The 21,702-nt window shown below is 52.5% G+C and overlaps 1 protein-coding gene across 1 annotated transcript in view; it reads right to left on the reverse strand.

Annotated features, from left to right (window-relative positions):
- Nucleotides 1-252: 252 nt before the first annotated feature.
- LOC123443596 (chaperone protein dnaJ 15) overlaps nt 253-21,702 on the reverse strand; it is a 34,503-nt gene continuing 13,053 nt past the window's right edge. Inside the window, exon 12 of the mRNA XM_045120043.1 lies at nt 253-639. Within this exon, the coding sequence (XP_044975978.1) occupies nt 421-639 (219 nt within the window). The 3' untranslated portion in view covers nt 253-420. The remainder of the gene's footprint in view (nt 640-21,702) is intronic.

Below are 21,702 nucleotides of genomic sequence, written 5' to 3' on the forward strand. Positions count from 1 at the left end.
ACCCATGCTGCTGCTCGCCGCTGACAGAGCTGGAACTCAGCATCCATGGTGTTGCTCCCCGACGATACAACTGCAACGGTGTGGTGCTGTCCATAGATGCCACGGGCAGTGGAGGTAGAAGATGTTGGGGGGAGATTGATGCGGTGATTGAAAGAGGAATCAAGTTGATTTGTAGCAAGCGCCTTAACATAATATGCTCTCCCAGGATGATTAACAATGGGAATAGAGAAAGGAAACTGTGACACCAGGCAATCGTACCTCAAGTGGAGGAAGAAGAATTGTTAATGAATAGTACACGATTGTACTCAAAACTGCTATGCTAGAAATGAAAAACAACGCCAAGTGTACACAAATACAATTGAGCTTCCGTAATGTACAACGGTGGATGTGCCGATGCTGACATTGATGAAAATAAACTGCTCAGGCTCTCCTGTCAGATCTATTAAGATTTAGATTAAACCACTTCTTTTTAGTCGATTTTTCCCTGCCATCTATGTTACCGTTCTCGGGACTCTCAGTTTTGTTCTGCTCAACTGGATATCTACTGCTGCTGCTACCAGCTCCAAGTGAGCTCGTGATAGTTCGTTCGGTCGTGAATGAAGAATGGATGTCATCCCTTTCTCTCAACATATCATCAACCTGCAGAGATCACAGATCTTTAGCAACAATGTATATCAAATGTTCGTACTGAATGTCACAATAAATTATTTTCTGTATTCAGGATCAACTCTCGTAATTATAACAGCACACATGTGACTATTTGTTTTGATTCCGATCATACGCCTCCCATGTCGCTCTCCTCGCCAACAAAACCTCATTATCTTGTTACTCCCCCCTTGAGGGAGTCGTCGGCCAGCCAATGGTGGCCGTGGGGTCTCTCCAGCGCTTATCCCCAGTTCACATATGTTGTTTCTTGCCCGGCCCTGCCGGCCCCTGCAGCTCTCCGGGTTCCTCTGCGCCATAAACCCATCGTGTAGCCGTGTTTGCTTTTTTTTAGAAAAGGAGGCTGAGCCCCGGCCTCTGCATCGAGAGATGCGTGTTTGCTGGGTGCCTCTTTGGCCTTGGGGCTGCGTGGTCTATGGTCATCTGATTTTCTAACGGGTGGGGCGCACTGGCTGTGGTCCAGGCCGGCTCAGATCTGGCATCTCCAGGTCTAGATCAGGTTACTCTCCATGCCAGCATGGGTTGCTGTTGTCATGCCGGTCGTCTCCTTGTAGTGGTGGGCATGCAGCTTGGTCAAAGGTCGTTTGTGGCGCCGCGTGACTTGGTCAAAGGTCGTTTGCTCTGCCACCTTGTGTGGCTGTTGGTCATCGGAGGATCCGCCTGTGGCTGCGCTTACAGGGTGCTCTGATTGGCTTGCCTGATGTTGTGCAAAGTGTTGATCGATCTTCTCTTGGGGCGGGCAGTGTTCATGTCCGCTGTGCTCATGCAATTACGGTCATGCCCTATCTCATACATGTCTTCCCTTGGTGCTTCGTGCTTGCCCGCCTGCAACATCGCATCCACCAAAATCTACACATGGTGATGGCAACTCTAGATCGCATCTACAGAGCCTAATTTAGCGACTTCCACGGGTGGTGCTGGCCGCTCTTCTCCCAGTGATGCTACGTTGACCACTTCCGTTGTGTCCTTCAATGAGCAGGAGATTGCACGACTTACACCTGCTTACTACTTAGGTTCTATATCGCTAGGTGCTTCTACCTTCACCTGTTCAATTGAGCCCCTCACTAAGCTAGAGATTGAGCGACTTACGTGCCTACTTGTTGCTTCCCGTTCTCCATCGATAGGTTCTGTTACTGAATCTTCCGGCACCGAGAGACCACATTCTACACAGCCAGGTACATCCCAACATCTCCGTGCATTCTGGACACGAGACCATCCTTTCATATGACTTGTGATTCATCCACTTTGTCCTTCATTCGACCTCTCGTTTCTCCTATTAATGTTGGTACTCCCCTTCCAATCGATAGTGGAGGCACTCTTAGCATTTTGTCTTTTCATGTTCCTTCCATTGTTCATGTTCCTCAACTTTCTAGGCAGCTCCTTCCTGGTGTCACATTATCGACTCTGCCAGATTATCGACTCTGGTTGTCGGGTAAGTCTCGGCTTTTGACACTGTTCCACTATGGATTGTTGCACAGAAGCTCTGCGTGGTTCTGCCCCCCTCCCCGCGCACGCCTCTTGGTCCTTGATCAGCTTCACCTACCCCCCACCCCCAAAAAAAATCGCCACCAAACTTTCCACCTCTCTTACCGCACTAAGTGGCTCTTAGCAGAGGCATCAGAGCATCTCCAACAGATGCGCTAAATAAGCCACTCACTGAAAACAACGGTCATATAGCATGCTGCCGAAAGTAGCGCTCCAGCAGCCGCGCGGTAAACAGGCGCCAACGCACTGGGAAAAACTGCATCTTGTGCGGCTTATTTGGTGCGCCCGCTCCAGCGCGCGGGACAAGCGAACATTTGCGCGCGAGCGACCAACCGTCGCCTGAAACCTCTGGTCAAGCCGGCCTTCGCCCCGCGCCTCCAACAACAACCAAGCCTTTCAGTCACAAACAAGTTGGGGTAGGCTAGAGTTGAAACCCATAAGATCTCGAAGCCAAGTCATGGCTCTGGAACGTGGATAGCTAACTTCCACGCACCCCTGTCCATGGCTAAGTCTTTGTCGATATTCCAAACCTTTAGGTCTCCCTTAACGGACTCCTCCCATGTCAAGTTTAGTCTACCACTACCCCCCTTAACATTCTCAGCACGCTTTATCCGTCCGCTATGCACCGGCGCTTCCGGTGGCCTCCGTTGAATATGTCCAAACCATCTGAGACAATGCTGGACCAGCTTCTCTTTAATCGGTGCTACCCAAGTCTCTCTCGTATATCGTCATTCCGTACCCGATCCTTCCTTGTGTGGCCACATGTCCATCTCAACATGCGCATCTCTGCTACACCTAACTATTGGATATGTCGTCTCTTTGTTGGCCAACACTCCGCGCCATCCAACATCGCAGGTCGGATAGCTGTCCTATAAAACCTACCTTTTAGCTTTTGTGGCACTCTCTTGTCACAGAGTACGCCAGAAGCTTGGCGCCACTTCATCCACCCAGCCTTGATTCAGTGGCCCACGTCTTCATCGATATCGCCATCCTTCTGCAACATGGACCCCAAATATCGAAACGTGTCTCTCTCCGGTACCACCTGCCCACCAAGGCTAACCTCTCCATCCTCGTGCCTAGTAGCACTAAAACTGCACCTCATGTATTCAGTTTTAGTTCTACTAAGCCTAAAACCTTTCGATTCTAGAGTCCGCCTCCATAACTCTAACTTTCTATTAACCCCCGTTCGGCTATCATCGACTAGCACCACATCATCCGCAAAGAGCATACACCATGGGATATCTCCTTGTATATCCCTTGTGACCTCATCCATCACCAAATCAAAAAGATAAGGGCTCAAAGCTGACCCTTGGTGTAGCCCTATTCTAATCGGAAAGTCATCTGTGTCGCCATCACTTGTTCGAACACTTGTCACAACATTATCATACATATCCTTGATGAGGGTAATGTACTTTATTGGGACTTTGTGTTTCTCCAAGGCCCGCCACATGACATTCCAAGGTATCTTATCATAGGCCTTCTCCAAATCAATGAAAACCATATGAAGGTCCTTCTTTTGCTCCCTGTATCTCTCCATCAGCTGTCGTACCAAAAAGATGGCTTCCATGGTAGACCTCCCAGGCATGAAACCAAATTGGTTTTTGGTCACGCTTGTCAACCTTCTTAAGCGGTGTTCAATGACTCTCTCCCATAGCTTCATAGTATGGCTCATCAGCTTGATTCCGCGGTAATTAGTACAACTTTGAACATCCCCCTTGTTCTTAAAGATTGGTACTAAAATACTCCGCCTCCATTCTTCGGGAATCTTGTTTGACCGAAAAATGAGGTTGAAAAGCTTAGTTAGCCATACTATCGCTATGTCTCCAAGGCCTCTCCACACCTCGATGGGGATACCATCAGGACCCATCGCCTTGCCTACTTTCATCCTTTTTAACGCCTCCTTAACCTCACACTCCTGGAAACGTCGCACAAAGCGCATGCTGGTATCATCAAAGGAGTCGTCTAGCTCAATGGTAGAGCTGTCAACCTCTCCATTGTAAAGGTTGTCAAAGTACTCCCGCCATCTACGCTTGATCGCCTCATCCTTCACAAGAAGCTGATCATCTCCGTCCTTGTTGCATTTGACTTCGCCGACATCCCTCGTCTTCCTCTCCCTAATCTTGGCCATCTTATAGATGTCCCTTTCGCCTTCCTTAGTGTTTAAACGTTGGTAGAGGTCCTCATACGCCCGACCTCTCGCTTCACTCACCGCCCGCTTTGCAGCCTTCTTCGCCACCTTATACTTCTCCATGTTAGCTGCACTCCTGTCCAGATATAGGCATCTGAAACAGTCCTTCTTCTCCCTAATAACCTTCTGGACCTCATCGTTCCACCACCAGGTGTCCTTAGCTTCCCTTGGTCACCCCAAACTCCTCTACAGCGACCTTCCGCAAGAAGGTCGCCATACTCGTCCACATCAAGTTTGCATCGCCTCCTTCCTCCCAAGGGCCCTCCTTAATGACCCTCTCCCTGAAAGCCTGGGTGCCTCCCCCTTGAGCTTCCACCACTTCGTTCTAGCGACTTTGGCGCGCTTATCCCGTTGGACACGAATCCTAAAGCAGAAGTCAGCAACCACAAGCTTATGTTGAGGGACAACACTCTCCAGGTATCGCTTTACAATCAATGCAAGTGCGTCTGCCTTCTCTTCTAGAGAGGACAAAATCAATCTGGCCAGAGTGTAGACCACTACTGAACGTCACTAGATGGGATTCTCTCTTCCTAAAGAGGGTGTTAGCTACAACCATGTCGTAGGCTAGAGCGAAGCTCAGGACATCTTCTCCTTCTTGGTTCCTGATGCCATAGCCAAAGCCCCATGCACCCTTTCAAAACATGTGTTAGATGTACCCACATGGCCATTGAGGTCTCCTCCTATGAAGAGCTTCTCACCAATAGGTACCCTCCTAACCAAGTCCTCCAGGCCTTCCCAGAACTCCCTCTTGGTGCTCTCATTGTGGCCTACTTGAGGGGCATACGCGCTGATAACATTGAGGACTAAGTCCCCAACTACCAGTTTGACAAGGATCATCCGGTCCCCTTGCCTCTTAACGTCCACAACTCCATCCCTAAGGCTCTTGTTGACCAGGATGCCTACTCCATTCTTGTTTGAAGTTGTCCCCGTGTACCACAACTTGAAGCCGGTATCCTCCACCTCCTTCGCCTTTTGTCCCTTCCATTTGGTCTCTTGGACACATAGGACATCAACACGCCTCCTCACCGCCGTATCAACTAGCTCCCGTAACTTACCTGTCAGGGACCCTACGTTCCAGCTACCTAAGTGTATCCTCCTAGGCTCGGCAAACTTCCTTACCCTCCGCACTCGTCGAGTCAAATGCGAAGACCCTTGCTCATTTTTCACTACACCGGGGCGTCGGTGCAGCGCGCCACCAAGGATGCGGCGACCCGACCCTTGCTCACTTATCACCGTATCCAGATCAAGATACGGCGCGCCACCAAGGGGGTGACGGCCCGGCCCTTGCCCATTTGACACCACACCCGGGTTCCGATGTGGCGCGTCGCTAAGAGGGTTACGCCCCAACGAGTTTCCTTTGGGTTTCATCTCCATAAGAGTGGCTGGATTTTTCACGTTGGCTCGCCACGCCTATCACAACCCTCCTCCTTTACCCGGGCTTGGGACCGGCTATGCTACGCCGACGAAATTTCTATGATGGACGCTCCGACATCCCATCAACCCCTCTCTACACCCGCGACCCCTCCGCCACCGCCGCAAACCCTTGCACGGGGTTGACCTCCGGTTTTGCCACCGGCGCCGCACCGGCTCCAAGCACGGTCTTGTGCTGCCTTTTCATGGCGCCCCGAACGAACGAGCATGGTCGTGTCGCGCCGCCACCAGCCGCAAAGAAGAACTCCGTCTCCAAGTGACCGATAGCGACGGCAGACCAAAAGAAGAAGAAAGTGGACGACGCTTATGCGCGCGTGAAGAAGAATCCAGCAGCGCCTCCGGTGGCGTCGCCGCCGCCCGAAGCGCCTAAGGGCTCGCAATTTGATGCGTCGGCGGCCGATGCACACATGGTGTTTGATGAAATGCCCACAAGGTATGATTGTTTTTCTTTCTTTTTATTGTTGCTAGATAAATGTGTACATATGGATAGCTTGATTAGTTTTCTTTATCATACTTTGTATGATCAATGATTACACATATTTGACAACTATGGGTGTTGGTTCCAACAATTCCCATTGGTCTCAAACCAATGAAGTGCATCACGATGATCATGAATATGAAGTGGATGAGGAGGGTGAGGGTATGATTGATGCCCCGAAAGGAAGGGTGTGCAACTACACCTTGGACGAAGACATTTTGCTATGTAAGACATGGCTGAATGTGTTTAAGGATGCCACCGTTGTGGGTGACCAAACTAGAGATATATATTGGCTTAGGATGGAGTACTTTGATGCACAAAACGAGAGTGGAATTGAGTGCACAGATAGATCTCTTCGTTCCCGGTGGTCGACGATCAACAAAGATTGTCAAAGGTGGGCGGCGGCAATGACGTCGGTTAACAAGATAAATCCAAGTGGCACTAATGACAGAGATAGGGTAAGTGCCATTTCTTTATGTTCCATGTTCAGGCTTACCTCAATTTTTATGATCCTCATAGCCTTTTTTATTCGCGTCCTCCCCCTGGATCTATTCCTGCCGCGTCCACGTCCTCTGCCACTAGCAACTAGAGCTGCATCATCTTGTTCATTATTGAGAATAGGCCTCTTCTCACACCGTACCAGTTCTTTTTGCAGTTGAATCTTCTCGTTCTGGCTTATTGAGTGTATAGATTCTTTTTGAAATGCAATCTATTCCCACGTCACTCTTCTCATAACATATTCCTGTTCTCCTCACTTTGATTCTGGATTCACCGGTTGATTTAAGACTCTTTTGTGTTTCAAGTGGTAACTTGTTCGTTTGTTTGCAGCACAATATTGCACAAAACTCGTTTCAAAGAGAAGAAAAGAAAAGAAAAGCAAGGTTAAGAAAGGGAGAGCATTTGTGTTGCCCCAAGCTACGAAGTATTGAAGGATGACGAGAAATGGAAGAAACATGATGAAGGAGTAGTGCCAAAGAATGGCAATGCAACTATTGATGCGGTGGTCTTAGATGATGATGATGATGATGAGGCATCAAGTGATGGCACCAAGAGGAGCCCTACACCCAACTCGTTTGCCTACTCCAAGCCAAAAATACCAAGTAGACAAGCAAAAGAAAAGAAGAAGAAGGGAGGAGAGGATGACATAAAGAATGCTATGGAGGCTATTGTGAAGGCAAGAAAGGAAGCAGACGAGGAGAGGACGGTGGCAAGGCGCCAAGAGTCGACGACCAAGGAGAGGAGGTTGGCGGCCGTGGAGAGGAGGGTGGTGACCGAGGAGAGGAAGGTGGCATTGGAGGAGAAGAAATTGGCTAGATTGTTGGAATATGAGAAGGCACCTCTTCTTCATGGACACATCTAACTTCGATGATAGGCAAAAGGAGTACATCAACCTTTGTCGTGATCAAGTCTTGGTCCAAAAAAATGATGGGCACGAGATGCTTCGGAGGCATGGGAGCTATACCATGGGAGGCATGGGAGCTACCATGAGTGGCTTGGGAGCTACCATACTATTTAGTGTTACTTATAGGATTTAAAATAGGATTTTGGTTACTATTGAGGTTCTAAAATATTGAGTGTTACTTATAGGATTTTGGTGAATCCAAGATTCACACTGAATTAAGGACAACCGTACTATCAAGAGGGGCATGGTATCTAGGGTTGAACTCCAAGATCCTCAACCCCCCCCCCCCCCCCCCAAGTTTCCCACTCCACTCGCTATCTCTGATTTGAATAGCCCAGGAACTTCCATGTTTTTCTACTCGATGCTACAGAGCTTGTGATGTCTTAGTGCTTGTGAGGTCTTAGTAAGTATGTTGAGCAAACCTTGTTTCCTAGCAGCGTTGGAGCTGCCAACAAACTTTTCTAGTACTGAAATCTTATGTTTTCTTTGAGGCCATTTCTATCAGTTAGCTTCAGTACCTTTGAGCATCACAGCCTTTCCCCGTCGCTTCCAAGACTTTACGGTTTGCTTAGCATCAAAGTCTCAGCATAGGCCCAGTAATTCCAAGCTAAATCCATCTGGCACCTCTGAGTTCGGATTTAAGTGTTTTCTGCTACATTTCCCTTTGAGAACAGCTATGTCGACCCCAATATCTTCTAGACTTTGTTTCTTTTGTACTTCTGAGCCAGTTCTATCTTCCCAAAAAAGAGACCTTTTTGGTGCAGTTGTCACAACCTAGCTTATGAAAGGGATAGTCATTGGCGATAGCAGGGCGGGGACAAGGGAGTTTAGGCTTGGGCATCCATATGCTTTGGGGGGCAGATCTATTCTGGACGTAAACACCCCCTTTTCTGTATCTATTCTTCAATACCCATTACATGAGTACTCCGTGGCTTATATAGCATATATAGCAGCCAGGCAACTAGAGATAGAAATTGAATCAACTAGGACTCCTGCTTCTAAACAATGGTCAATGCTTGCAAATAAAGAAAGCTAACAAATTCTAAGATAGGAAGGCTTATCTAGATTTAAACAGAATCTGAACTAACCAAACTAACTCGAATTGTAAAGCACTGAAGACCTATTTTGCTAAAGTAGGCCATGGTTGGCGTGACACCACTCCCCCATTCAGCTCGACCTCGAGCTTGAAAGGACTTCACACCCAAGAAGCTTCAGGAACCGATATTTGTGTTCAGTAGATCACTCGCCCCAACAATCATAAAGATGCTTGCAGCGATGGTCAGGGGTGTACTTGTCATCATACTTGTCGAAAGACCCTTGGCATGCCGTTCATCCATCTCGGCCAGTGAGCTGAGAAGGTGCCACTTGCTGAGCAACATCTAGCCTTGGGAGGAGCCACAAGTTCTAGAGTAGATGACATGATGCCTCCTCAGTGTTTCCAAGGGCACGAGACCTTTGTCGTTGTCTTCTCTTGTTCACGCTCCTTGTACGCCCGTGCATGATCAATGATATCCTCTAGTGTCACCGGTACATGAGCTAGACGTCTGTCCGGATTGACCTGAAGACCAATCGCGAATAGTTCCACCTACTACACCTTTGTAAGAGCATCTCCAGCCGTTCGGCCCCCTAGTGCGTGAAATAGCGCCGCCTGGGGGCGCGCCGGCGAAAACATCGGCGTGGAGGGGCTCGGGTTCCCAGTCGCCCCCCAAAAGGTCGCCCCAACTAGTTTTTAAAAAAAACAAACTCAGCCCAGATTCAGTCAAAAACAACTCAAATTTGAAGGAAATACATAGTTTTCATTGAAATTTGTACAAAAGCGGAATTAAAACATAATTAAACCCTAAATGGAAACTACGTCGCCGCCGCCCGACGCCGCCTTCTACATGTCGAGAAGCTTGTAGAAGTTGGTGTAGTCACCGCCGTCGTCGTAGCCATCGTCGTCCTGCGCTCCGCTGCCGTCCTTGCTGCACCCCTGCCCTGGGTCACCATGGCGAACGGAGTTGGAAGGCCCGGGCGCCTCCTCCTCGCGGTCGTGGCGCCGAGCGGCGATCTCCTCGGCGATGAGGATGACGAGCGCGCGCCAGTCGCTGACTCGACAGGTCCATAGCTTTTTCACGCCAAAAACGTTTCCATCGGCAACCCTGGGCGCCCCCAGCGCACTGGGTTCGGCCTGGGACCGCGGGGGCCAATTTCGGCCCTAACCAGTGAAAAACGGGCTCCTGGGGGCGCGACTGGGCCGTTTTTTCTCCGCCGGCGAAAAAAATGGCCTAGGGGGCTGTTGGGGGCACGGCTGGAGATGCTCTAAGTCTATCGCACCTGCATGGGAGTAAAAAACTACTACTCATAGTCATGAACTAATTTGCCATAGGTTCTTAATTGTCTAGAGCTCAGTGTTCCGGACTTTAGGCCCAAAACGCTAGTTGAGCAATGAGCACAGCTCCATAAGAATGTGTGCCATGCGAACCCTTGAGATATTTGACTATAGTGGTACCCGCCTTAACAAATGATATGATGCGAGCCACACCTTATCGCTTTCTGGTGTGCCCTGCTAATCAAAAAATTGCTCAACATGAATGAGCCAGGGGAGTTTATCTTCTGAGCCATCAAAGGTGGGGAATTCCTCCTTGTGGAATTGGGGTTCTCCACTTGTTGATGTCCTGAGCACGCGAGTGACTACTGTTGCGGCCATTCTTTTCATGTGTGTGTTAACTAGTCGCCCTTCTATCTCGGCCTATGTTATCTCAACACAGCCGGCCCTAAGCCCGGGTAAAGGAGGGTTGTGATAGGCTTGGCGAGCCAACGTCAAAACTCAGCCACTCTTATAGAGAAGAAATGCAAAAGATTTTCGTTAGGTGTAACCCTCTCACCGACGCACCACATCGGAACCCAGGTGTGGTATCAAATGGGCAAAGGACGGGGCATCACCCCCTGGTGGCGCACCGTATCTTGATCTAAATACAGTGGCAAGTGAGCAAGAATCGGGTCATCGCATCCTTAATGGCCCGCTGCGTCGACGCCCTGGTGTAGTAGAAAACAAGCAAGGGTCTTTGCATTTGACTCAACGAGTGCAAAGGGTAAGGAAGCTAGCCGAACACAGGAGGATCCGCTTAGGTAGCTGGAAGGTAGGGTCCCTAACAGGTAAGCTTCGGGAGCTAGTTGATACGGCGGTGAGGAGAGGTGTTGATATTATTTGCGTCCAAGAGACCAAATGGAGGGGACTGAAGGCAAAGGAGGTGGAGGGTACCGGCTTCAAGCTATGATACATAGGGACAGCTGCAAACAGAAATGGACTAGGAATCTTGATCAACAAGAGCCTCGAGTATGGAGTGGTAGATGTCAAGAGACGTGGGGACCGGATTATCTTGGTCAACCTGGTAGTTGGGGACTTAGTTCTTAACGTTATCAGCGCGTATGCCCCGCAAGTAGGCCACAATGAGAACACCAAGAGGGAGTGATGCGAACACCAAGAGGGAGTTCTGGGAAGGCCTGGAGGACATGGTTAGGAGTCTACCGATTGGCAAGAGGCTCTTCATAGGAGGAGATCTCAATGGCCATGTGGGCACATCTAACACAGGTTTTGAAGGGGTGCATGGGGCTTGGGCTATGGCATCACGAATCAAGAAGGAGAAGATGTCTTAAGCTTTGCTCTAGCCTACGATATGAATGCAGCTAACACCCTCTTTAAGAAGAGAGAATCACATCTAGCGACATTTAGTAGTTCCTTCTGGTGAGCGGGGAGGTTCTCACACAAAAACTTGGTATCTCTGCAATGGTGACCATGGAGGGGAGGTGGTTGAGGATCTGTACATCCAATACCAAGTCATCACGGCCTAGATTATGGAAGGGCTAGTCGTGGATGATGGTGTTTTCTGTTCTCGTATTTCTGAGCAATTGGACTTTTGAGAGTCTTAGTTGAAAGTCAGTACCTCAGAGTTATTGTGCACTTCCGGGAACATGTTTTTCCCTTCTGGCCATTCGAATTTTGAACAAGTCCAGTAGTTCTGATTTTTTTCCCTCTGGTGCCTTCTAGGTCGATGAGATTTATGTCTGCGTTGTAAGACTATCCACAATGGGAAGTAACGTAGAGTAGTAACATGCATATGTTACTAGTATAAGTTACTACCTCCACAGTGGGTAGTAACATAGGGGTGGTAACATTGAGCCTTTCATTTATTAGGGTTTTTTTTCGAGGAACCAGCAGGAGCACTGCCTTTTCAATAGACGAGAAGAGGTTTATAATAGATGAAAGATTTTGTGAGGGAACCTGACTAAACCTATGCGTAACCAAAAATTTCAACTAAAACTAGGCCGTCACCCGATGCCAGTCGCCAGCTGGGCCGTACCATAAGCCAGGGCCCTTTGTCTAATGTCGTCGAAAGCCAGTGCATCCACCTCCAGGTGGGTTAGGCGGATGCCGTTGAAAATGCGGCGGTTGCGCTCTTTCCAGATGTTCCAGATGGTGTAGAGGAAACGGCCACTCCGACGCCGACGGTCCACATTGGAGAGGGGAGAGATGAAAGAGTCCCACCACTCCGAGATCCCCATATCTGGCGGCATGGCCATCGTGGCCATCTGAGTCTCACAGATCCAAACCTGGACGTGAGACCAAACCGCTGTCGCAAACTGGCAGTCCTTGCATAGGTGCAATGCAGTCTCCGGAGCACTCAGGCATAGCGGGCAGATAGGGTCGTGTGGCCATCCCCTTATGACCAACATGCCTACCGTAAGGATCTTCCCATGTAGCACCATCCAGGAGAAGAACTTGCACTTAGGCTCCGCATGAGATTCCCAGATCAGTGAGGGCTCGAATCTGGGAAAGGATCCGTGGAACTGGGCCATGTACGCCGAAACCGAAGAGTAGGTGCCGTTTGCGGTCCAGCGCCAAGAGATGGACTCCTCCTGGTCCGGGATCAGCAAAGTCAGAGAGGTCAAGGATGCGATTATGATGAATTCCTGCAGGTGAGCGGGAGTCTCCAGACGGGCGATGGATCTGATCCAGTTCCCGTCCTAGAACTCCTTCATCACGGATCGCTGCTTTCTTGTGGCAATCTTGTATAGTCCATGCGCAATATGCCGCAGAGGGCCCATTCCGGTCCAGTCGTCATGCCAAAACAGGGATTTTCGGCCATTGCCCAGCCCGATGGTGGTGGAAGCCCGGAACAGCACCATGTCCGCGTCGTCACACGGGATATCGGAGCCCACCCACTGCCGATCTAGGTCGTCGGTCCAAGCAAGCCATGGCCAGCGGAGTCTGAGAGCTCTCCCGAACCGCTCCAAGTCTGTTATGCCCAGCCCGCCCAACTTCTTAGGTCTGCACACTGTCTTCCAGTTCACCAATGAATGACCCCCTTTCGCGTTCTCAAAGTTGTCACCGCACCAGATGAAGCTACGGGAGTTCTTGCTGAGCTTCTGATTTGCCCAAGCCGGGAGCAGGAGCGCGGTTAGGTGATGCGTGGCAATGGCGCACAAGACCGATTTAGCCAGCGAAACCCTGCCTCGCCGCGCCAAGTTCTTCCCCTTCCACCCAGGCAACCTGCCCATTGCCTTGTCGATGAGGGGCTGGAGGTCAACCCGCTTGAGGCGTTTGGTGTAAAGGGGCAGGCCCAGGTATTTGGTGGGAAAGGCCACGATCTTCACCGGGAAGCCCGATAAGATGTCTTCCAGATTGATGCCATTACAGCGGATTGGGAACACCTCAGTTTTCGTGACATTTGTGACGAGACCGGAAGCCTCCCCAAAGCAAGCCAAAATCCCAGCAATGGCGTCGAGCTCCTCCTTAACCGAATTGGCAAAGATGCCCGCGTCGTCGGCGTATAAGGAGATTCTGCACGAGGTCGACCTAGCCCTTATGGGCTTCAGAATCCCCTCCTGGGAAGCCGCCCGAAGCATCAGCTGAAGAGGGTCGATGGCGAGAATGAACAGCATGGGGACAAAGGGTCACCCTGACGCAGGCTGCATGCATGTGCAAATGGGGGGCCCGAATCCCCATTCAATAGGACCCTGGAGGAAGAAGAGGCGAGGATCATGCAGATCCAGTCACGCCAACGCTGGCCGAACCCGAGCTGCTGCAGGACCTCTAGAAGGTACGCCCAGCCCACGGAGTCAAAAACTTTTGAGATGTCTAGCTTGAGGAAGAAGCCAGGTGTGGAAGAACGGTGCAATTCCTTGACCAGGTTCTGGACGTGAAGGAAGTTGTCGTGGATGCATCTCTTCTGCACAAAGGCACTCCGACACTTGGAGACCAACGAAGGGAGGCGGGGGGCCAAGCGATTTGCCAACAGCTTCGAGAAGATCTTTGAAATGTTGTGAATCAGGCTGATAGGACGATAATCCCCAATCCAGGACGCGCTTTCCTTCTTGGGCAGCAGAATGATGTTTGCCAAATTAATGAGCCCCGCACAATCCCCACGTAGATTTGCCAACTGAGAGATTGCGGCCATGACATCCTCCCTGATAATCTCCCAGCAGGATTTGAAGAAAGCACCAATGAACCCGTCCGGGCCGGGCGCCTTGATAGAAGACAAGGAGAAGACCGCCGCTTTTATTTCATCCACCTGAAAAGGGGCATCTAACTCAGGGAGGTCGTGATGTTGAATTCCAATGTTCACCCAAGCCAACTGCTTCGACCGCGGCGTCGACATCCCTAGGTGCGCCTGGAAATGATCAAGGAGAGCCTGCTCCTTATCTTCCTTAGTAATAGCCATGCCCGTCACGGTCCTGATGGTCTGGATGAAGTTCTTCCGCCTTCTGCAGTTGGCCCTAGCATGGAAGGGCTTGGTTGTGGCATCCCCAAGGCGAACTCAGTTCAGCCGCGAGCGCTGCCGCATCTTGATCTTCTGGATGGCGAGGAGACCGAGGTAAGAAGCCTTGAGCTGCTTACGCAACTCACGCTCCGGCTCCGGAAGGGAACGGCCCTCCTCGACGACATCGAGACGCCCAATGATCTACTTCGCAACCGCGATCTGGGAGTTGAGCACACCCACCTTCTCCTTCTGCCACCGAAGCAAAGCCTTCCCCCAATGATCTACTTCACAAAGCCTTCGCACTCCTGCCACCTCCTGGGCGACATCGAGACGCCCAATGATCTACTTCGCAACCGCGATATGGGTGTTGAGCACACCCACCTTCTCCTTCTGCCACCGACGCAAAGCCTTCGGTGGTCCTGCAAAGCTTGATGTGGATTCTACCGGTTGCATCCGTGGCCTGGACAGGCTTATTCCAAGCCAGAGAGACCACCTCATGGAAACCAGGTAAGCGCAACCAGAACTCCTCAAACTTGAATAACGGCTTCCGCGCAGTATCGACGCAACCCTGAAGGTAGAGCGGGGCATGGTCAGAGCATGCCGTGGAGAGAGCCTGAAGGTGGGCATTTGGGAACAACATATCCCAATCGTCGGAGTGGAAGACGTGATCTATCTTAGTCATGACTCGGTTGGCTTGCTCGTTGGACCAGGTGAAACGCCTCCCACAGAGGCGTAGCTCTTTTAGTTGCAAGAAATCGAGGGGCCCTCGAAACTTCCCAATAAGGCAACGGTTGATATTGGCGTTGCTCTTGTCTGCCGCTTTCGTGATCAGGTTGAAATCACCCAGGAGAAGCCAGGCGCCCCTGGCCATGGAGGAGAGAGTTTTCAGCTCCTCGATGAAGGCCAACTTCTCCTGCTCACCCTGCGGACCATAGACACAGGAAAGAGTCCAGCTTATATGGTCGTTGAGCATGAAGACAGTAGCGGAGATGGTGCCCAAGATGACATGGCAATCTGTCAAGGCAAAGAAGCGGTCTGACGCATCGAGAATCATGCCTCCTTAGTGCCGTCCGCCGGCACGACAAAAAAATTCGAGGCGAAGCAGGGGCCGAGCATCTCCCAGATGATGGAGGCGTCCACGACTTGGAGCTTGGTCTCTTGGAGACAAACGATGGTGGCGAATCACGGATGATGTAACGGACAACGTCACGGCATGCGGGCGAATTCAGTCCGCGGACGTTCCAACAGACGATTTTAACATCCGGTTGTGCCATCAGGGAGACGTGGGGAAGACACGGGACGCAGCAACTTCATAACAAATAAAGGCGCGGGACGCAGCAACTTCATAACACGGGACGCAGCAACTTCATAACGCAGCTCCAACATGAAGCTCCAGTTGATAGCTGGTGCGAAAAAGACACGGGACGGATGGCGCTGGCAGAACAGTTCGGCGCAAAGGAAAAGTAGCTAGAGGGTCGACGATACACAGCCACGACGAAACGCAGCTCCAGAAGACGGAAACGTAGTGCAAAGAGGAGAAAACAGCATGATGGAGAGCATGCATGGAAGATGCAGCAGAGACAGCAACAGCTAGGAACACTAAACATCAGCAACTCGGTCTTCCACGGATACCACAGCCTGGGTGGCCTTCTTGTTCTTCTTTCCATTGTTCTGGGTGATCTCCTTTGCATGGGCAACCAGGGCAGCAATGGCCTGGACTACCGGAGCCGCCGGTGGCTTGCTGAACATATCCAGGTACGCCTGCCTGGCCTTGTCGTCGTATACCACGGCTGGGTCAAGCACGCCACAGACCTTGGCGATGAGCTCCTAGACCACGTCCAAACCAGCGTCGGGCGTGGCCTTTGCCTTCTTCCGGTCGAGCCGGGCGCTGCAGCGAGTTGCTGCGATTGGCACGCCACCCCTGCCTTTGCGGGGGGGCGGGGTAGGCAGCAGCGCGGGGACGGCTCCCCTACCACGTTGGCCAAGAGCAGGTCCAGGGCGGACGCAGCCGCCAGGGCAGAGACGTCGGAGCTGCCCACACCAAGAGGCAGAGCAGCGAACGGCCTGTTGGCGACGATGGCCGCCTCCAGCGTGGAAGACGCAGGCCGAAAGGGCAGCGCAGAGCCGTCGTCCTGGTCGCCCACCGCAGCCGCGTCGAGGAGGCGCTCGAGTCTGACGCCCGACATCGAGGGGGCAGCGTCCAGCCGGGAGGCCTACCCCGGGGAGTGAGCAGTTGCCGGAGAAGAGGCCAACAGGGCCACGCTGCCCGGGGAGAGAGCTGGAGCAGCATCGGCCAGCACAGCCGACAGGACGGGAGGCGAGAGCAGTTGCCGGAGCAGAGGCCTGCAGGGCCATTGTGCCGAGGGAGAGAGCTGGAGCAACATCGGCCAGCACAGCCGGCAGGACGGGAGGCGAGGAGGGCCGATGGAGGAGAGAAGGACCAGGCTTCAGACGCCGTCGTGGGAGAGGGGCGCCCGACGGGGTTCAGTGCCAGCTTCGCCATGCCAGCGGCCAGGGGAAGGAGAGGGTCGAGAAGCGCGTCCCCCAGCAGCGCACCAACAGCCAGCGGAGGAGGGCGCTCCGAGCAGACAGCAGCCAACCCAAGCCGGCTAAAATGGCCTCCTCACGCTCCGCAAGGCCGACGAGGCGCCGGCGCAAGGAGGAGAAGTCATGACGCAACAGGGCGATCGGGTCGTCGATGGCCGCGGCCAGCTCGGCACGCAGCGAGCGAGACAAAACAGCGTGGCCGTCGTCGCTCGACGTGAGGAGTTGGCGAAAGGAAGCCGAGCCCAGCTCCCAGGCCCCGCAAGGCGGCGAAGCGGGCGGCGGAGAGTCAGAGCGACGCCTTCCGTGACGATCAGAGCCGCCATCACGGCGACGGGGAGAGCGAGTCCGCTCCCGCCGCACTTCCGAAGCCACGTCCATAGAGCGAGGCGCGTGGCCACGGACATCCCTGTCCTGACCACCGTGGCGCCCGTCGTCGAAGTCATCGTCATCGTCCCGCCTGCGAGGGAGGTTGCGTGGGTGGTCGTCACGGCTGCGAGCTGCAAGCGAGGCACCGAGCGGCGGCGGAACCCCGTCTACCGAGCCCATGTGCCAATCAAGTGGGCGACACGAAGGGGAGAAAGTGGCGTCCCGGACGTCGTTGATGTAGTAGTCGAGAGGAACGTTGGAGTGGTCCTCCACCATGTCCAGATGGACAAAGACTCTGAACGTGGCGCCGCGCTTGCAGCCAAAGGGCATGGCCACGTTCGCAAAGACCTGCAACCCGCTGGACGGTCGTGTGGTGAACGTCAACCAAATCACCTTGGGGATGAGGTTGGGGTCGGCCGTCCAAGCCCAAAGGTCCAGCGTCTCCGAGTTGGTCTGAAGCGCCGAGTGGTCTTCAAAGCGGTTAAGGGCGCATCGACGTCAGATGTTGTGCTCGGCGACGAATGGAGTCCAGGCGTGGTCAGGGACGTTCTCCAGGCAGAGGCGAACCCGGAAGTTGAGGGCTGCGCCGAAAGCGCGCTCGAGCGGGCGCCAAGGCCTGACATGGACGACCGCACCGTCGGCGCGCACCCGCCCCGCAGCGAGCACGGCGTCGCAGTGAGCCTTGTGCTCAAACTTGACGAGGAACTCCACTGGGTGGTACGGGGTGACAGCCACGTCCCCGTGGCTGAGCCTGAACTGCTTCTGAATGGCGCGATCGACGTCCAGCGCATCGGGGCGCCGCGGCGCGTTGATGGCCCAGGCGATGGCAGTCGTCTGCTCCCAGTCCAGCATGTCGCGATCAAGGTCGAAGGACGAAGGGATGATGCAGCAGTCCTCCGGACGCGCATCCGGGGCGCCGATCGCAGCCGTCAGGGTAGGCGAGGTTGAGTAAGGGGGTGGCAGCCGTGGGGTGGAGACGACGGCAGCCCAGGAGTGTGCACCCGACACGACAGTAGAAGGGCGTTGTGGCGGGGCGGGCGAGGGAGGCCGGCGCGACTTGGATCGACGGCGCAGCGGGCACTACGCTCAATGTGGCCAGATAGGTTGCAGGAGAGGCAGCGCACAGGGTCGCGGCAAGCAGCAAAGTGATGGTGCTTTGGGGCGAGGCAGCGGGAACAGAGGCCATCCGTGCGCTTTTTGAAGCGGAGGAAGCTGGCCAAGCAGAGCTCTTCAAGGCCGCGCGGCGCGGGATGGGACGGGGCGTCTGGCGCCCGGCTTGAAGACGTGTCCCGTCGCGGGCGGCGCCGGCGCAGCGCGGAGGTCCATCCCTCCTCCCGAGGCACGGGCTCGACGGGACGTGACGCGCGACGCGGAGCAGGCGGGGCATTGACGAGATGAGAGGAGCGAGCAGGGACAATGATGACAGAGTGGAGCCGGTTGGCCGCATTGAAGGCTCCCGTCGTGGCCCCGACCGGCGAGGAGACTTGAATGCGCGCAGCAACCTCAGACTCAACTTCAATGCTCGGGGACAGAGGGGCGGAATCCAGGACGATGTCGGCAGATCCCCCCGAGGAGCGGCGCGCGTGTGAGGTGACAGACGCAGGCGAGCCCCCGGTGGCCACTGCAACAGCAGGGGACCGGAGGCGCGGCGTCGCGGCCAGATCCGGCAAGGACACCAATGGGAAAGAGCGCAACCTCAGGCGTTGCTCCTCGAAGAAAAACCACGGGGCGCCAGGGGCCAGGCGCACCGTCATGGAAGGGGGCGCAGAGGCAGCAACCTGGGGGGCGGCGGCGGGGTCGGGGCGGGCAGGTCGGGCAGCGCGCTGGGGGCGGCGGAGCGGAGCTCTCCAACGGATACATTTTTCGTACTTCGTTGGTTTGCATCTCATCAGAGGGGGGCCTTTGCTGATCCGCTTTCGTTGTTCTTCGAACAGCTTTTCAAACCATTTTTTCATTTAGTAGATTATAGACTCATCTTGTCTTGATATGTGTTACGTTACTCAATTTTTCTCTCTTCTCATTAATTAGCTGCCACATCATATTTTTCGTTTAGGTGGCATCTACGTTACTACCTATGTTACTCCCACTGTGGGTAGTCTAAGTAATCCCCCACACCCCTTGGTTGTGAGACAAAGTTACAAGCCATTCCAAGCCAAATCCTATCCAAGCCTTTTGTGCATCCAAGGCAGAGTTGAAAGGAACTTGTTGGGTGATTCCAAGCTACTTTGTTGAATCTTTAAAGACCAAGCTCCTCCCTTTCTTAAAGCCCTTCTCTTGTGTTCATCTCTCTCTACTTCAAGCCTATCTTTGTGTGTGAGAGAGAGAGATAGTGTGTTGTCGGACGCCCTAGTGTCATAACCATGGACTTTGCTCCATCGCCAAGGGACACGCGCATCACATATAGTAAGGTGGGTTCTATCCTTTATGCGTGTCTACTTAGTTCTCTCTTTGATGGTATACTACTTGACCCTCCCCACTCCGTAAATGTATAGGTTTGAGCGGAGCTTCACGTGTATTAAGGAGGGGTGAAAGCACAAGAGGACAACAACACCATCCAAGAGGGAGCACGGAAGCGGCGATGGAGTAAGACAAAGCAACAGAAGAAGTGGTGCAAAAGCTGCAAACAATTCGACCAGATGACCGGACAGTCTAGTAGTGCGGCTGCATGCAGCATTTGAGAGAAGTCCATGTATCTTTACCATTTCACTTACCCCTTCATGCCTTGGACCTATATATATCCCTGCCCCTCATCCATTTTAGGGTTAGCTAAGATAAAAACTCCAACCATAAGCTTTGCTCATGTACCTTCCCATGTGGGATTACTCCTCCATGGAGATGGCTCCTCTCATGGAGATGAAGACCTCCCCTTGAGGGGATGACTTCATAGGAGTACATGGACCTCCATTGATGGGGAAGATTCCTTCAAAGGAATTCAGGCCCTCCTTATCCTAGGACTTGGGAAAGAACTGCCTTTATCTTACTTTCCTTTGTTGTTGAATGCTTGAGATCCATCACTTGGCTTGTGATCTGAGGGATACTCCGGGTCCTTTCGGATCCTCTCCGGCTCCGTGCTTCACCAGATCCACGCGTGGAGCGGTGCCGAACGACCGAGCTCAATGAAGCCAGCTTCAAGAAGCCCACCCTCCCGCAGTGCAATTTGCAGGAGCAGCGCAAAATGCCACTCCGAAGTGACTTGTGTACCGTTTCGATCAGAAAAAAACACCCCCGAGCGAACCAGCGACCCCACAGTCAGACTAGTACATGCATCTCCTCTCTGTCGTTGCTGCTGAACGCTTCGCTGCTCCTGTGCGAAGCTGGCTTGGGCTGGCTGGCTGAGAAGCTGGCCGGTTTGAGAAGCCAGAGGACTTCCAAAGGGGGCCTTGGTGTGGATCTTGTCCAATTTATGTTCTCTCTTGTGTTTTCTTGTGGATTTCCCTCGTGTTCTTCCTAAACCCACCCCAAATCCCCATCCAATTCATGAAGATCGGGCAAACTAGGGCTTGGTCCTACATCACAGACATCACACACACACACACACAAAGAGAGAGATCCATGGGTTCTTAAGTGCTTTTGATTGAAGATCTTTTCAGGTGTTCGCCCGCATGACTATTTTGCTTATTACTCTTGGGAGAGTGTGCACCTCCTATGCGATGAGAATTCAATTGTGAGCTTCCAAGCTTTGTGTGAATGAATCAAGAGTTGGTACAATGTACAAAGATCACCTTCGTGGAAGACCAACCCTGAGTAAGGCTTCATGAAAGCCATGGTAGAATAGGTGGGCATGCACTTTGTGGGCGATGTTGCTGAGACATGTGTGGTCTTAAAACCTTTGTTGTTTGAACCTCCACTCACGAGTAGGATAGCACCAACATTAACTTGGGATACAACATTGAGTCAACCCGTGTTTGCATCCTTCTAAATCAACTTCATAATTGTCTTGCAAGATTTATTTCCGCTTTTGCACTCTTTGATTGCCTGCATGTGCAAGATTTCCCAAGAGCCAACTAGGAAAGCCTAAAACTTGCACCTTTGTAAAACTTGAATGGCGATAAGTACACTGCCTTTGTGAAGGCAAGTCTAGTTTCTCGTGTCTGGACTTTATCATATTCGCTACTTCCTCGGGATTGAGGTTTCTATCTCATATGGCTTCTTAATATACCAAGAGAGGTACATTCAGGATGTTATCGTGCTGCTCCTATGGTGAGTGTACCTTAGAGAATTCGATGGAGCTTAATGTCCATCTCAGAGCTTCTGATGGTGCGCCTTTTGTCTAATCTGACAGAATATCAACTTCTTGTTGGTAGTCTAGTTTCCTATCCGGTTCACTATCCGAGTCGGTTTGTCTCCTCTGCTTACATGTTCTCTACAGTCACCTTCAAGTTTAACGATATCTTCGTGG

Source organism: Hordeum vulgare, chromosome 3H (assembly GCF_904849725.1).
Source record: "Hordeum vulgare subsp. vulgare chromosome 3H, MorexV3_pseudomolecules_assembly, whole genome shotgun sequence".
NCBI classification, from domain to species: Eukaryota; Viridiplantae; Streptophyta; class Magnoliopsida; order Poales; family Poaceae; genus Hordeum; species Hordeum vulgare.